General features: G+C 43.8%; 3 protein-coding genes across 4 annotated transcripts in view; 2 read left to right on the top strand and 1 right to left on the bottom strand.

The window, feature by feature from the left end:
* Positions 1 to 6: 6 nt before the first annotated feature.
* Positions 7 to 953, top strand: LOC120425998 (cytotoxic granule associated RNA binding protein TIA1; the record flags this gene model as incomplete). Its single annotated transcript, XM_039590656.2, has 3 exons — positions 7 to 558; positions 623 to 722; positions 784 to 953. Coding segments are annotated over 3 exons (822 nt in total), but the record flags the coding sequence as incomplete, so codon positions are not given.
* A 6-nt stretch (positions 954 to 959) lies between these two features.
* On the top strand, positions 960 to 1,949 carry LOC120426005 (angiomotin-like). The gene has a single exon (XM_039590670.1). The coding sequence runs from the start codon at positions 960 to 962 to the stop codon at positions 1,947 to 1,949; it is 990 nt and encodes a 329-aa protein (XP_039446604.1).
* A 5,241-nt stretch (positions 1,950 to 7,190) lies between these two features.
* LOC120426016 (spastin) overlaps positions 7,191 to 16,189 on the bottom strand; it is a 74,051-nt gene continuing 65,052 nt past the window's right edge. For both annotated transcript variants that reach the window (XM_039590690.2, XM_039590691.2), the window contains one exon: positions 7,191 to 8,790. In XM_039590690.2, the coding sequence (XP_039446624.1) occupies positions 8,627 to 8,790 (164 nt within the window). In that variant the 3' untranslated portion in view covers positions 7,191 to 8,626. The remainder of the gene's footprint in view (positions 8,791 to 16,189) is intronic.

Below are 16,189 nucleotides of genomic sequence, written 5' to 3'. Positions count from 1 at the left end.
TTTTATCTTGCAGGTATCAAGAGCGGCAAGACGCCCGGCTTCGAGGAGATCTACAACAACACCGGCCCGACCAACACGACCGTGTACTGCGGCGGCTTTCCGCCGAACACCATCTCGGACAACCTGATCAAGACGCACTTTGGCCAGTTCGGGTCGATCCACGACGTGCGGGTGTTCAAGGACAAGGGCTACGCGTTCATCAAGTTCATCTCGAAGGAGGCGGCGGCCCGCGCCATCGAGGGCACCCACAACAGCGAGGTGCAGGGCCACCCGGTCAAGTGCTACTGGGGCAAGGAAAATGGGGGTGAGATGGCCCACAACGGGATCAATGCGGCCGCCATCGCCGCCTCCGGGATGGTGGGCATCGGGATCAACAGCATAGGCGGAAATCCGCTGCAGGCGGGCCAGAATGCGATGCAGAATGCGGTGGCTGCGGCTGCGGCCGCCCAGCAGCACGGTGCCAATCAGCAGCTGTCGGCGCAGGCGGCGGCGGCGGCGGCCAACAGCGCGCAGTATCCGTACTCGGCGGCGTACGGTCACATGGGTTACTGGTATCCGGTAAGTTTTTGTGGAAAAGTCGTATGAGATTGTGACTTTATGGCTGTTTTTGTTGTTGTTACAGGGTGGCTACCCGCAGATGCAGGCACAGTACATGCAGCAGGGCTACGCGACCTACCCGTACGCGTACGCCGCTGCCAGTCCACAACAGCAGGCCACCGGTGGTGAGTTGAACGTTTGGTATTTTGTTCTTTGAAGGTTACTCAGGATTCTGTTTGTCTACAGGTTATCGCATGATGCAGCCAAACATGGCGGCCGCCGGCTGGGGCATGCAGACCGTTCCCACGGTGGCTACGAACGGGGCGGCCGCGGCAGCAGCCCTCCAGCAGGCTGCTGCTGCCTCCTCCCAGCAACCGATGATGTACGCCACAATGCCCCAGTTCCAGACGCAATGAGAAATAATGAAAAACTGTCCCAACAACGCCAGCAGCAGTAGCATCGTCAGCAAGGTGGTGGGTGCGTCGTCGGCTCCGCCAGCCTCTGCCAACCTCAACCACCATCAATCGGCCACCGCCGCCGCCCATTTCAATCTGATCACGAACCTAGCCGCAAATCCCCTGACGGTCAACAGCAGTCTCATCCCGGCACCCTCCATAATGACAAACACAAGCAACGCAATTATTCTGGCTGCGGCCGCCGCCGCAGGTCATCACCATCCTCAGCATCCGACGGCAGCTCTCCATCATTTTGCAGCGGCACCAGCTCCAACCCCGCATCATCACTTGCTGGCCGCCCAACCTCCGACGGTCAACCCTGCCGCCAAGCTGTTCCACCATCCTGGTGCTGCTGCTGCTGCTGCGGTGGTCCAACCCGCGGCCATCGTGAACCACCATTCACTGCTTCAACTTCCTCCGACGGTGTCCTCCTCCTCGGCGGCCTCTTCCAGCCTGCCGGTGCGAACCATTACGGCCGTCGTAGGCGCCATGACGACGGTCGCGACGCTCGCATCGACCGCGGCCACGACGGTGCTAACTCCTTCCTCCAATGGCAACGGCATCTACGTTCCTCAAAGCAATGGCAGCAGTAGCAGCAATTGTAACAGTACTAGCAGCAACAGTATTGCGGCCGCCGTCGCAGCCATCATCAACAGTAATCTTAACTTTAGAAGCAACAGCAACCACAAAGTTCCAGGTGGCGTGAGTGGCGGAGCGGCAATTGAACACAATCACAATCTCAAGCACAAGCTGACGACGACGATGACGAGCTATGAGAATGGTGGTGGTGGTGGTGGTGGCGAGCAGGACGAGCATCCGGTGCGGAAGCAGCTCAAGCTGGAGAACGGCGGCGAATCAGGGACAGTTACAACAACGATGACACCAGCTACAACGACGACGGCGACAAACTTGGGCGGAAGTGAGGTGGAGCAGCAGCCAATTAAGCAGGAAAGATGAAAGGGACAATGCTCGGTTGAATAGTAATTTTTGGGCGCCCATACTCCAGGGTTCGGTAATTTGTTCCAAAAACGCGCGCGCGAGAGAGAGAGTTGAATGATGATGAAGAGATAGTAATTGTGTGTGATTTTTAACAATTTGAACCATTTGTTAGTCTGCTTGCCTGTTGTTTTTTGCTCGAGTATTTCCACACAGAAAAATGTTGAGGATAGTTTTTCTTTTTTCGTTCCGGAGCGCGTATGTTTTTTCACTGATCCAGAAGCATAATGTTAAGGGCAACACTCAGAACAATTATTAGAGCGAGAAGAGACACAGAAATCGGCGCGGCTCAGTTTAAAAAAAAACACACGGAAAATTTATAGCAATATAGTTCGGAACGATTGAGCAGAGAGCGAACGCGGAGAGATTGTGGATGTTGAGGCTTTTGCTGGTTTTGTAACAGATGTTTTAGTTGTTGTTGTTCGGGCAGGAAAACGCACTCGTTTGAGTTGTTTTGTTTTTCATTTCTCGGCAGGGAAGAAACGCATTTAGTAAAGAAGAAAAAACACACACACACACGCTAATATATTAGACATTTTTGTACGTTAGGAACAACCGCAGCAAGCAGAAAAAGAGGGAGTGCGTGCATGCGCGCGCGCAATTGTATGTATATTTTTACATGTTTCACAAACAAATCGGTGAAGAAAACCGGAAGTTATTGGATGCGAAAAATATACCATGAAAAGAGCAGGGTTCGGTATCTTTCATCAAACCTCAAGCAAACAAAGAAATGGAGCAACGCAACGCGATCTGCAGAACACATATCGGTGAAATCAACGAAAAAAAGTGTTTGAAAGTTCTGAATCTTTCTGTGAAGTTTGTTCATTTTGTGTTAATTTATATACACGATTTTTTCCACTTTCAGCATTAGTTCAAGGTTTGGCAACAGCATCGCAGCAACCAGTGCCAGTTGTCATAATTTTTCATTTTACAAAAGCCGAGCAAGCCGAACGTGATCGATGCTGTAACGTACTGCGTACGTGCTCGCTGTTTTAACCCACAAGGACCAGTTTGGCGTAAGATCGCTGCTTATCAATTATGTTGGGCAAAATCCAAGATGGAACGTTGGAGCTCTTAATAGGATAGCTTCAATGTCTTCATGATGCAAATAAAAAAATGAGAAAATCTTAATCCAATTGGCGCTGAAGAGAACGCGCATCGCAGAAACCAATGCCGTCGTCATGATTTTTCATTTTACACTTTGAGAGCTGATGAAGCGGACGTGTTCCCAGACCGATGTTGTTGCTAAGAACTATCCCTAACACGGGTATTGTGCAGACCTGATGGACCTGTCTAGATTTACACCAGAGTAGCTGCGATACCTCAAATTTTGTTAGCATGGCGTCATTTGTCCTTGCAATGGCGCGAGCTCAGTAATCGCAGCAACCTATGCCAGTTGCCAAGATTTTTCATTTTATAATTCAAGAGTCGAGGAAGCAGACGTGATTGTAACATCGATGCTAATGGACCTTGTGCAGATCTAACAAAATGTCCTGAAACTACGATCCTTTCAAACTAGAGAAGAAGAGCACTTATTGAGATCATAACGGCGACGAGGATGATATTAATTTTACACTATAAGATCCGATTAACATCAACAGTTTTTGAAAAGTGTTAGCTGTTCTAAACCACCCAGATGAATTAACCGGTATATACATCCACTAGTGAACTCCAGTGAAGGTACTTGAATCGTACGTCTGTGTTTGGGAAACGCAACCTTCTTCGTCACGTTCGGCTCCTCACAACGCGGCATTTTACGCAAAATTGGCTGTGTTCATCTTAACGCCGCGCTCTGCTGCGCCAAGAAACCCTTCAATTCCAAACCATCATTCCTTCCCCCTCCAACCAGCACAAACGTTGTGGAGCCATCGTCGTTGTTGAAGAAAAGCCAATTCTTTTGTTTTGTTTTTTTTTTTTGCAGAAATTCTTATTTATTTTTAAAACCCCCTATTTCTCGGAATCTGGTTCGAACCCGTTTCAGAAGCTGGAGGTGCGCTTTAGTCATTCACACAAAAAAAAAATATTGCCCTCCCCCTATTTATTTGTTGACATCCCCCGCTCACTATTGCGCTAAATTGTTTTGTTTATGCTCACCTGTTGCACACACCGTCTTTCACACACCTCACCTCAAGTGTGAACCGTTTTTTTCCCTCTGCTTACCCCAAGCAGAGCTCTGTTTGTAAAGCGCAACAAGTTGGCAGTGAATATTATTTAAAGATAGTTTTGTGATGGTTAAGTGAACGCTGAGACGAAGAATGGTCAGGTCGGATTTTTAGGCGAGTGGGATAACCAGCGCGAAAATGAAGCCAACCATCTTACCCCTCTATCTCTCTGGTACTACAAAAGGAGAATGAAAGGAGACAAGTGTGTGTGTGAGAGAGAGCTTGCGAGCGAATGCTATTGTTTTTAACAGTGTGGATGAGTGTGCAAGTGCGAGCGATGTTAACGTAGCAGAAGTTTAAGTAGAAGGCCCCACATTTAAGATAGTTCTTTTGCCCCTTTCCCGCGAGTGAGAATGTGAGTAACTTAAAAGTAATATTATGATAAAATGAATTAGGCATTAAGACATGAAACAGAGAAAATTAAGTTTACGGTATAATGACTAAGCAAATTGAACCTCTATTTAAGGGAAAAGATTGAATAGGAGAAAAAGCAGCGTAAAAAGCAAAGCGAAAAGAATGTTTAAAAACAGCGTAAGTCGAAATCAGTTTGAAGAAAATTAACTGGGACAACATCGGAATAATTTCGTAAGTTTTTGTTGCAAACAACTGAACTGAACTACAAACAACTTTATTTAACCGCGAGAGAGAGCGAGCAAAAGAAGCGAGCGAGCGAGAGCACTGCAAACATACCATTTATTTGTTGTTTCGTTTCATCGAAGTAATTATGATTCACAGCAATCGAGAGAGAAAAAGAGAGAGCGAGTTAATTTATACAACTTGAACCTGTGCAGCGATCGAAACGCGCGAATGAGCGGAGAGAAGAAAATGCGTTAGATTAAGTGCTAGATGAAAAATTAAGGAAATATTAATCCTAGCGCGTAAGGTAATGATAAAGAAAAAAAAAACTAGTTATTGATAATGAAAATTTAATGGTAATTTAAACGTTAGTGACACGAAGGAAAGCGAGATGAGCTGGCGAGAATCGATTGAGGCAAACGTTATAACGAGCACGATATTGGAAATGCAAGTCGACGACGATGAAGAGGTGCGCGCAATCAGTCAGTGAGAAATCGTTTCTTTTATTTTAAAAAGAATAACGAAAGCACACACACCCAACAAAGCAAACTGTTGGCGCAATTGGAAAGAATTCAAGTAAAAGACAAGAAAATAAACAAATGATAAACAAAAAAAAAGAAAACCATGTAAACATCTAAAAACAAAACAAAAACAACTAAGTGTAAGAGAAAGTGCGAAACTAAATGAAGGAAAAATAACATCGACTCTGGTTGAAAATATGCAAAGGAAACGAACCCGTCAGGCAGCACACTGTTACTGCTGCTCTACTACACGCACTATATATGACAGTGTAGAACAGAGAAGAAACAAAAAAAAAACTGCAAGAAAGTGTTGGCGCAAAACGAGAAAAAAAAACAATTTGAGAAGCGACACTGAAAAGGTTTAAAAATGGGGGAAGAGTACTGTGTGATATAAACAAAACAAAAAAAACAAGAAAATCAATTATAGTTATTTTAAAAATCGTAAAAAAACCAATAAAAATGTGAAAAACTGCAGCGGTGAAGAGTTTTGGTGGGGGTAGAAGTGAAAGAAAGATAAGCCCTTTTCAAGCTTTTTTCTTTTCAGGTTCTACCAATGTGCAACGTTTCCCAGTCACGGATTTTGGATTTACATTGGTGACCCCAACATACAGCAAGGTTTTCGGTGAGAATCCTCTAGAATTTTGAAGGGTTATGCTGTTTGAAATTAGAAGAATTCAGTTTGGATTTGGACGAGTCCTGATGTTTTACAAAACACAGAATGAAAATGCAAAAAGTTGACATCAAAACAGTAAGTCAAGTACGCGTTAAACTTTCAAGAAATGACCAAAAATCGACGCCAACATTTCAAAAAGCATCATGTACAAACCATGCGTTTTGAGAAAAACGCATTTGAATGTTGAGCATCCATTTTCAATTCCCATTTTAATATAAAAGCAAAATAAGATGTTCTAATGATAACAAACGATGAAAAACGTTGCTTTTATTGATACTTGATCATCCAAATTCAATAAAACATTATTTCCGTAATTTAATTTGAGAAAAACAAACATAACTTCTTTTGAAATTACCAACGTCTATATCACCCTTCTGTCATTGAGGGGGACGCTTTGTTATGATTCGTTTTTCTTCGCCGAATGTACATGGCGCTTTGTTCATGTTGCTTTTTTTTCGTCACGAGGTTCATGTAGCCTTTTGTTTGACAGGTTGACAGGGCTATATAAACAGGGACTGCTGATGGCAGAGATTTTGTTTATGTTACTTTATTTAAAATCATGATTAAACAGACTTTACTGAAGTAACTTTTGCTCATTTTTGGTGGAGAGGTAGCTTATTAGGAGTACTTTCAGAATATGCAATAACCCAGAAAGTGTCAAAATGTACATGATGCCTTTTGAAATGTTACCGTCGAAATGTTCCGAATCTGGATCAACGTCTAAACTGAGAGTGAGGAACCCGGAGTCTGTACAGAATATCGCTGCCAGAAGCAAGAAACGTGTAAGAATGACACGCGGTAAGCACGAACGCACAACTACATCTAGCCAACTCCAACTCAATACCGAAGTTTATTGTTCGAAATCCTCCTACAATTGCAAGCCAAGCAGTGAACCACTCCTTGACGTCCCAGCTGCCAGCAGTGAAGGTGGGAAGTAAAAGCTCCGCCGAACAAATGCGGTCGATGAGCAAAGTTAGCCAATAAAATATGATAATGGAGAAAATTCGAGGAATAGGATGAAACCAGAAGAAACTGTGTTGAAGTTGTTATCACATCCATTTATTGGCATATGTACATTAATGGATTGTAAGAAACGAGGAATTCTTATAGCTTAGCTGTTATGCAGAAAGTTACGAAAGTCAGAGGAAAGGAGACATTGGATACTCGACTCTTACGTCCGTTATTGGGAAGCACAATTTTGAGTTAAATTGTAGAGTGGAGGAATGCTGAAAACACATGAACTTTTCGGATCACCAAAAAACAAGCACAATGTTCATCATGATTTTTATTAATATTTTTGCTGTTTTTCTTCTTTCTTTCCTCACTGCTGGGAACAATTATCCTTGTAAGTTTCTTATCATTTTTATTACAATAATGCACTGCGCAATATTTTGATCATGTTTCCGTACAGGAAAGTGTGTTGCTCTTTTCGATTTGTTCGGAGTTGCATTCTTCTTTTCCACATGCAAGAAGAATAAAATTACAAAAGCTAGTTTGTTTTCCTTGTTTGTTTTGTTCTCTTCCTTTCACCTTTTTCTTTGAACAACTTGAACCGCGTCCTGATCGAACGATAACGTAACTTGTACATTTTGACTAGTGTGAAGTCATTGCTACTCAACTAGTGTGTGTAAGTGTGTTGTGATTAAATTGCTAAATGAAACAAAAGTCAAGCTTTAGTTTAAGTATCGCAAAACTGATCTCTCATGCGCAGAATACTGATTCGCTCTTAGTGTGATTTTGTGTGTGGTTTTAAAATCCTTAATTTTTTAGCAACTCAACGCGGCTGCAAAATTTTCGACAAACAATAGTGTTTTTTTTTTGCGTGGTAGTATGTGTGTATAGAAAACTTTAGCAACTGTGGCAAAAAGGCAACGGGGTTGTAACGTTTTGTGCAATTTTTTAGCGGCTTGTTCTTGTTTAAAAAATGAGCTTTGCTGATGCAGTTGGTGACGATCGATGTTGATGTTAAAATGTATGTTTACTTTTGCTGTGCCGTAAAATTGTACCGTTCGATTTGTCACTTGTTCCACAAACACGCCTAGCACCACAAAATTATTAGTTTTCCATCCGCGCGGTAAAAACCATAAATTGTTGTTCTACTGTTTCTCGAGTCTCGACCGCTTCAAATACTGACTAATGTCTTTTTTGTTGTCCCGTTTTTTTTTTTGTTCTTGGACTAGCATTCTAGGTTAATTTCTAGCTTTTAATCGTCAAAATAGTCAAACAATGTTTGATGTTTTGTGTAGGTTAGCGTTTTATTGGTTTCTACTATAATGAGTATGTTTTAATTTTAGCGTGTGCACATTTAAGAAAACTATTTACAACGTTTAACAACTGAAACTTATCGAGGAAACTACTACATACTACACTACAGCGGATAGAGTAAGGAGATAACGCGCACGAATGATTGGCATATCGGCAAGAAGACCTAACACTACCTTCTAAACGTCTAGTTACGATTCTCTAGCTGTTGATTGAACTGCGCTGGCGGCAAACTGAACCAGCAAGAAAGCGCTCGAGCACTTCCTGCAGCCAGCAAAATTATGCTCTAATAGTTTGTGTGTTTACAGAATTAACATAACTTCCTCTGCTCAATAACATACAACTGGTATTGGTAGTGGATGAGAGTATGTTTGAACCTAAAAAAACAATGCAAAACCGAGGTCCGGTTGCTCTGGAACCAGCCAGTCTAGCGGCGCCCTCCGTCTACAGCGTCACGTCGCCAAAGTCCTGCAGCCACTTTTCGTACGCGGCCAGCGAGTGGGGTGCGACCGAGCGGCGGATGCGCTTGAGCGAGTTGTGGAAGTCGCTCTCGCGGATGCTGCGCAACTTCGTTGGGTCCATGTGCTTCACCTGCTCCACGTTCAGTTCTAGAGAGAAGGGGTTTGAAGCGAAGAATTAGTGAATGGTTGATTTAAATTTCAGAAATATCCATATAGTAAAAGTTGAGTTGTTTCACCTCGATTGTGCAAAATTTAAAATCAATATTTTTTTTTAATTAACAAGCAAAAATCATTCAATTTTATACATAACAAAACCACCTCCTGCTTTCTGGCCCCACCTCAAAGTTTCGACTTTTTCGCAACAAAAAATAAAATGTTAAAACCTCAATTTTGAAACTGCAATTGTCATGATTCGAAATCCGGAAACTTTGTTTATAGCTAGCAAAAATATCCTGTTATACCACAAAGTTGTATGAGTTAAAACCTTGTTTACATTTTGAAACCGGATATAAAAAGCCCGTGCGAATGGGCTATTATAAAAATCTCTGGAACCATTCATCACAGCAGGTTGATGTAGAATCTTGAAGAAAATATGTTAATATTTTGGAAAGTTTTAACAGATTTTCCATTTTATAAATTCAGGTAAAAAAATATCAAGAACAATTTTTTTTATTTTTCAATTTTTTTTTTTTTTTGCAGGCCAAGGGTGGAATGATACCTTTTCGGTTGACACCCGGTGAGAAACATCCTGGAAAGAGCGGAACTACATCCGTAGTGCTGTTAGTTGATCTTGGTCAAAACAGCTGCTCTGGTTTCTTGCAAGTTACCCAAGTTTGTGCGTGGGAGTCGCTCAATCTGCATTCCTGTCACACATGAGGTCTGCACAGCTGATTCCACGTAGATTTTTCCCGCCAGTAATGACAGGAAACGCTGACAAACGGAATATGTGCCAAAATCATAAGTGGTTTTTTAACATATAAAGGGATATCATCGTGAACTGGAACTGCCGGTCGTTAGCCCGGGTAAAGTGGAAACGTTGAGATGATTGTTGTCCTCTGCTCTCATCTCGCAAAAAGCCATACAGAGAACCACGTCCCATTCCCCATCCCCAATCCCTTTCCCAAATCCCAATCCCCAATCTACAGTGTCAAGCGACCCGTGCCAAGGGATGTATGTCTGGAGGGGAGCAAGAAGTATCCAGGTCTGAACGGAGCCTGCGTGGTACCAAGACGCCCCACGCAGTATGTAGTCTCCTCTGTGTCTTTGCAGGCCCGAGTCACAGTTGAAGTTTGTAGGAGTCCTGAAAACAAGGTTTATCAACATGGAAACTGATCAAAACCAAAACCCAAGTGCCAGCTGCTTCCCTCAGCTGGAACCAACGCGGAAGGAAGGAAGAAGAAGCATGAAATCCGCCGGAAGAGAGGACACCACTAGAAGAGAAGAGTCGGCGGAAAACTGTAGAGTGCAGTTTGCGGTGTCGGAACGCATGAGAGACATGCACAGGAAGGTTCACATGTGGAAGGAAGTAGGAGAGTTATCCAGTACCAAACGAGAACCTTCTGTTGTTCTTCGGAGCAATTCTGCGAGAGATGGTAAGGTTACGCAACAGTCTTTGACGAAAACTAGGCAACCACATGCATATTTTCGCTTTTTTGCGAATATAGCACCGGTACAGCTGAACATTCTGAAAATTCACGCAACAACCTCACCGCTTGAGCACCCCCGCTACGATGAGCACGGTATTTTACCACTCGTCAACACAGCATCTCAGAAAACTCTCAGGTACAGATATACAATCCAAAACCGACCTCATGTGGCCTTCCAGTACTTCATGTACTATACAAGAGGAACCCGCATCCTCAACACACATCAGCGACCAAGCTGCAGGACACTGCCATCCTGTTCCCGGATCATCAAAACATCTTGGAGAAAACGGCAGGTTCAACTGAACAATGAACAATATCCGTTGCATCCAGGTTAACCTCCATCATGCTAAGGGTGCTTCCAGTATCCTTAGTCGGAGGTTCACTAAAGAGCAATTGGGGATTGCTCTCGTTCAAGAACCGTGGGTGAACCACAACAAAATCCTTGGACTGTCCTGTCAAAGCAGTAGATTGATCTACAGCAATACGCAGGCAACACCAAGAACGGCGATTCTGCTGAGCGGAAACATCAAGTGTACTCCAATCACGGAATTCGTCCAACGAGACATCGTTGCAGCAATGGTGACCGTCCCGACCACCAAGGGAAAGCAGGAGATGGTTGTTGCATCTGCTTACTTTCCTGGTGACCAGGACGATGTTCCACCGCCAGAAGTGGCCGCACTTGTGCGATACTGTAGGGCTGTCAATAAACCGTTCCTCATCGGTTGTGACGCGAACGCCCACCATACGATATGGGGAAGCACGGATGTTAACGATAGAGGTGAGCGCCTTCTTGAATACTTGACGTCTAACAACGTCAATGTATGCAATAAGGGCAATGAACCTACTTTTGTTACTGTCGCAAGACAGGAGGTCTTGGACCTCACTCTGTGTAGTGCTGCTTTTGCAGACAAAATAAAAAACTGGCATGTCTCTGAAGAAGCTAGTCTATCTGATCACAGACAGATTGTCTTTGACATTGAAGCCAGTCAACTGAAAAGGGAAACGTTTCGTGACCCAAATGACACGGACTGGAACGCCTTTCGAGGTCACCTTTGCCGGTCCAAACAAGACGCTCCTTCACGAATACGAACCCCCGAAGAATTGGATACTGCAGCGAATACTCTTCAACGCAGGATCACGGCAGCCTACCAGGCAAGCTGCCCTAAGAAGGTGAGGGAAATCTGTCGGGACGTACCGTGGTGGAGCGAAAGCCTGAGCAGTCTCCGCAAGGAGGCTAGAAGGCTTTTCAACAGAGCTAAGCTCACTTCCGAATGGGATGCCTACAAAGCAGCCCTAACGAAGTATAACGCGGAGTTGAGGAGAGCCAAAAAAACTAGCCTGGCTAATTTCTGTGAGGACATAAGCTCGATGTCTGAAGCAACCCGACTCCAAAAGGCGTTGTCAAAAGACCATTCCAACGGTCTAGGACAGGTGAGAGACGAGCAAGGCACTCTCACTGTCACAAACAAGGAAACACTGCAAGTACTCATGAGTACGCACTTTCCAGAATCAACTGAAAGAGAGGAGGATGCAGCTAGTACCCGGACTGCAGATGGTGTATGGTGTCGACCATCAAGAGAGTCAGTCCACCTAGCCCGTCGAATGTTCAACCAGTCTTCAATCAGATGGGCCCTCGGCACATTTGAACCACTGAAGGCTGCAGGACCCGACGGCATCCTTCCAATCTTTCTCCAAAAAGCAGCCGACACCATAATGGCTGAGTTGATCAACTTACTTCGAGCCAGCTTCACCCTGGGCTACATCCCTCGAAGCTGGCGCAAAGTTAAGGTGATCTTCATACCTAAGGCCGGCAGAAGTGACCCCACGATGCCAAAAGCCTTCAGACCCATAAGTCTGACAGTGACGCTGCTCAAGCTTATGGAGAAAATCACGGATAACCACATCCGGGCGGAGTTCTTGAAGGACTTCCCTTTGCATAAACACCAATATGCATACCAAGCGGGCAAATCGACCGAAACTGCCCTACACGCGTTAGTGTCACGTATCGAGAACGCACTGAAATATAAAGAATCTGCACTTTGTGCTTTTCTTGATATTCAGGGCGCTTTCGATAACACTTCGTACACAGCCATCAATGAAGCGCTCCGGTCGAGGAACGTCGATGGAACAACTGCGAGCTGGATTCATGCTATGCTTACGAGCAGAGAGATTTCAGCATCGCTAGGAGACACATCTATCACAATAACAGCAGCCAAAGGCTGTCCGCAAGGGGGAGTACTCTCTCCTTTGCTTTGGCTGCTGGTGGTAGATAGTCTTCTAAGAAAACTTACACTACTCGGCTACGAAGTCATTGGATATGCTGACGACGTAGTCTTAATCATCCGGGGGAAGTACGACGGAACGTTATCGGACCGTCTACAGTCAGCTCTAAACTGCACCATGTCGTGGTGTGAGCAGGAAGGGCTGACAATAAACCCCAACAAAACCGTGATAATCCCGTTTACTAACAGGAGGAAACACGACCTTAGGCCGCCTACCTTGAAAGGAACCCAACTGACCTTCAGTTCTGAGGTCAAATATTTAGGAGTAATCCTTGACAAAAAGCTGAACTGGAATGCACATCTGGACTATGCGGTAAAGAAGGCAACTACTGCTATCTGGGCGTGCAACAAAATGCTCGGCAAAACCTGGGGCCTTAAACCGAAACTTGCATTCTGGTCTTACACCACCATCGCTCGACCTAGGGTAACCTATGCGTCGACCGTTTGGTGGCCGAAGACTGAACAGAAGACATGTCAGTCGAAGCTGACCAAGCTCCAACGACTGGCATGTCTCTCTGTAACGAGTGCAATGAAAACAACCCCCACCGCGGCCATGGAAGCCATGCTATGCATTCTGCCTTTACATTTACATGTGAAGCAGGAGGCAGCGCTTGGCGCTCTACGACTAAAACGGTGTAACAACTGGGTGGAAGGAGATGGAACGGGTCACTCGCGGATCGTGAAGGCTTTTGACATTTCCCCCCTTGCAACTTCAGTCTCGGACTGCATGGAGGTGAGGCCCAACATGGACATTCCATATGAGGTGATTGAAACAAATCGCCAAATGTGGAGTAATGGAGGACCTACACTTCCAGAAGGAACTATTCGTTTCTTTACGGATGGTTCAAAAATGGGCACTTCTACTGGAGCTGGAGTCTTCGGTCCTCGAACCAGGGAAACCATATCTATGGGAAAGTGGCCTACCGTTTTTCAAGCAGAAGTGTATGCCATACACATCTGTGCGAGGACGTGTATTATGAGAAATTATAGACACGCAAAAATCGGTATTTTCTCGGATAGCCAAGCTGCACTATTGGCATTAAAATCCTCTAAATGCGAATCCAAACTTGTTTGGGAGTGCGTCGCTTCCCTCAGGGAACTTGCTTCTCGGCATAACAGAGTCATGTTGTTTTGGGTCCCAGGGCACTGCGGCATTGAAGGCAACGAAATGGCTGATGAACTTGCCAGACAAGGCTCATCAAACATCTTCGTGGGTCCCGAGCCGTTCCTTGGAATCTCAAAAAGTGCCGTAAAGCAAGAAATAACTAATTGGGGACAATCGCAAATCGCTTCAATCTGGGGCGAGATGCGAGGATTGAGACAAGCTAAAACTTTTATCACTCCAAGTCCTTCAATTGCCAGGAAACTTCTTGGCTTAAACCGTAGGGAACTACGAATACTCGCAGGGCTTCTAACAGGACATTGTCCTGCCAGATATCACCTGCACAAAATCGGCAGGTGGCCTAACAACCTCTGTCGTTTTTGTTTAACTGAGCTGGAAAGCTCGGCACATTTACTCTGCTTCTGCGGAGCACTTGTGTCTCGAAGGCTGCGGTTCTTTGGATCGCACCTTCTTACGCCGTACGATGTATGGCACCACACCCATCCCAAGAAGGTCATACAGTTCATCGACTGTATTGCGCCGAATTGGGATAAACCATGTCTGCAAAATAACCCCTCGTCTTCCGATCCAATGGATACGAGTAATTTGTAGTATGGACAGTAACCAGGGTACATCACAAAAGATAGCCTTCTCAGGTGGTCGCAGTGAACTTAACCCAATGCCCATTGGGCAACAAAAAAAAAAAAAAAAAAAAAAGTTACCCATTTTCTTACCTCTACGTTGGCTTGGTTTCGTCATCATGATGACAACACGTGACCTTGCTGGTGGCCTGTGGAAACGAACTCGTAAACCTTTGACCAGCGAGGGTCAGAGTCGAGACGGCCAAAAGAAAGGGATACGCAATGTGGGAAGGGAAGATTGTAGACGGTATTGTTTTGATTCACAGCATGTTGAGTTAACTGTTGTGGATGTACCTGATACATCGCAACACGGGGTTTCTCTCCTTTCACTTTCAGCTATTATCTATCTTCTATTTCTTTATTATGTATTACTGATTTTATAATTCTGCTTCTGTTTACTATCCACCATTTTATTTTGATTGCATGATCCTTTGTTTCTCTTATTTTCATATACTAATGCATCTTTTTGTTTTTGTTTGTTTTCATTTTCATGTCGTATCTGGGCCTACGGTTGGAGAACGATTGCACCACGACAACCGCTTCGGAGTGCTATTATCACACTGGAGACAACAGCAACAACATCAGAAACCCTGATGTCACTCAGGTTCCCGCAAGTAACTGTATCATTATTTAAAAGTGTTTATATTTTACTAACATCCCTTTCTTTGCAGAGCATGGACTACATTATAAAGCGGCAATGTGGGAAAGGGAAGTAATTTGTGATTGTAGAAGGTATTGTTTTGATTCACAGCATGTTGAACGAACTGTTGTGGATGTACCTAGAACATCGCAACTCGGAGTATCTCTTCTTATTATCTCCAACTACTATAGTTCTGTTTCACTTATCTTTCAAGTCTCCTCTACTCAATTTGCCAGTTTTAACTGTTATGTGTTTTCCCTAACAAAAACTGATCTCCTTAATATGCGAACGAAGTTAATTCTCGGGTTTAATTCCTGTTCATATTTGATGTATTCTTTATTCATTGTCTAATTTATTTATTAATTAAAATATTATTTTAATCGGCTCCTGAAGTTGTCATTAATGCTATCTAAGCTTATATGATATTATTTATCCTTTATCACAAAGCTTTTTTCATAAATTATTGCCTATATTTTTAATCTACTTCATACAGCTTTTACTCTTCTTTCCTTCAACATACAATTATTCTTTCAGTAGCGAACTTTATGTAGTATGCTTTTTCCTTTATTGTCTATTGTTTTAATCTACGCCCCTTTCTTCAAACAAGTAAGATTTGAGTCCTTACTCAATATATTGAATGATCAAAGTCACACACATAACATTATTGTACTTTTGATATATTTTTGAATAACATGCTTAGGTTCAAAACATTGTAACAAAACACCGCGACAGAAGAAATAGCAACATATAAACACGACTCAACATTAGGCAAGATTTCAGGAGAAAATAATACACTGTAAATAACAATTAGTTTTTGAATTCAAACTAAAAATTAAACAGTTTTTTGCTTTACTGAAAATTGATAGGCACACTATAAATGGTTAGGCGCTTATACTTACATCAAACCCTACGTAATGTACCACCCCCGGCCGAGTTAAAATGCGTAACCGGAAAAGAAGGTGTGCATGCCTGGCACGAACACTCAAAGCGTGTTCTAGCGTGTTGCTCGCACTGACTCAGAGCAAGGGTAAGATGTAGGTGTAAGGGCAGTGCGTGTTCGTCGGGAACCTGGTGCATAAGATCGGTCAAGGCCCGTTCTTACACTGAAAATTGCGAATTGCGAATTGCGAATTTTTCTATTTTTGTTTTTTTTTTATATTGCAGCTGTCAAGAATAATTATCATTCTGCTGAATTAAGTTTTGCCTTCCTCACCTCACTGAGGCAAGGCTATAAA

This window comes from Culex pipiens, chromosome 1, assembly GCF_016801865.2.
Source record: "Culex pipiens pallens isolate TS chromosome 1, TS_CPP_V2, whole genome shotgun sequence".
Classification (NCBI taxonomy): domain Eukaryota; kingdom Metazoa; phylum Arthropoda; class Insecta; order Diptera; family Culicidae; genus Culex; species Culex pipiens.
This window is presented reverse-complemented; position numbering and strand designations above follow the sequence as displayed.

Excerpts from the sequence above, each read along its gene's own strand:
- LOC120426005 (XM_039590670.1), top strand. The coding sequence starts at position 960 with ATGAAAAACTGTCCCAACAACGCCAGCAGCAGTAGCATCGTCAGCAAG.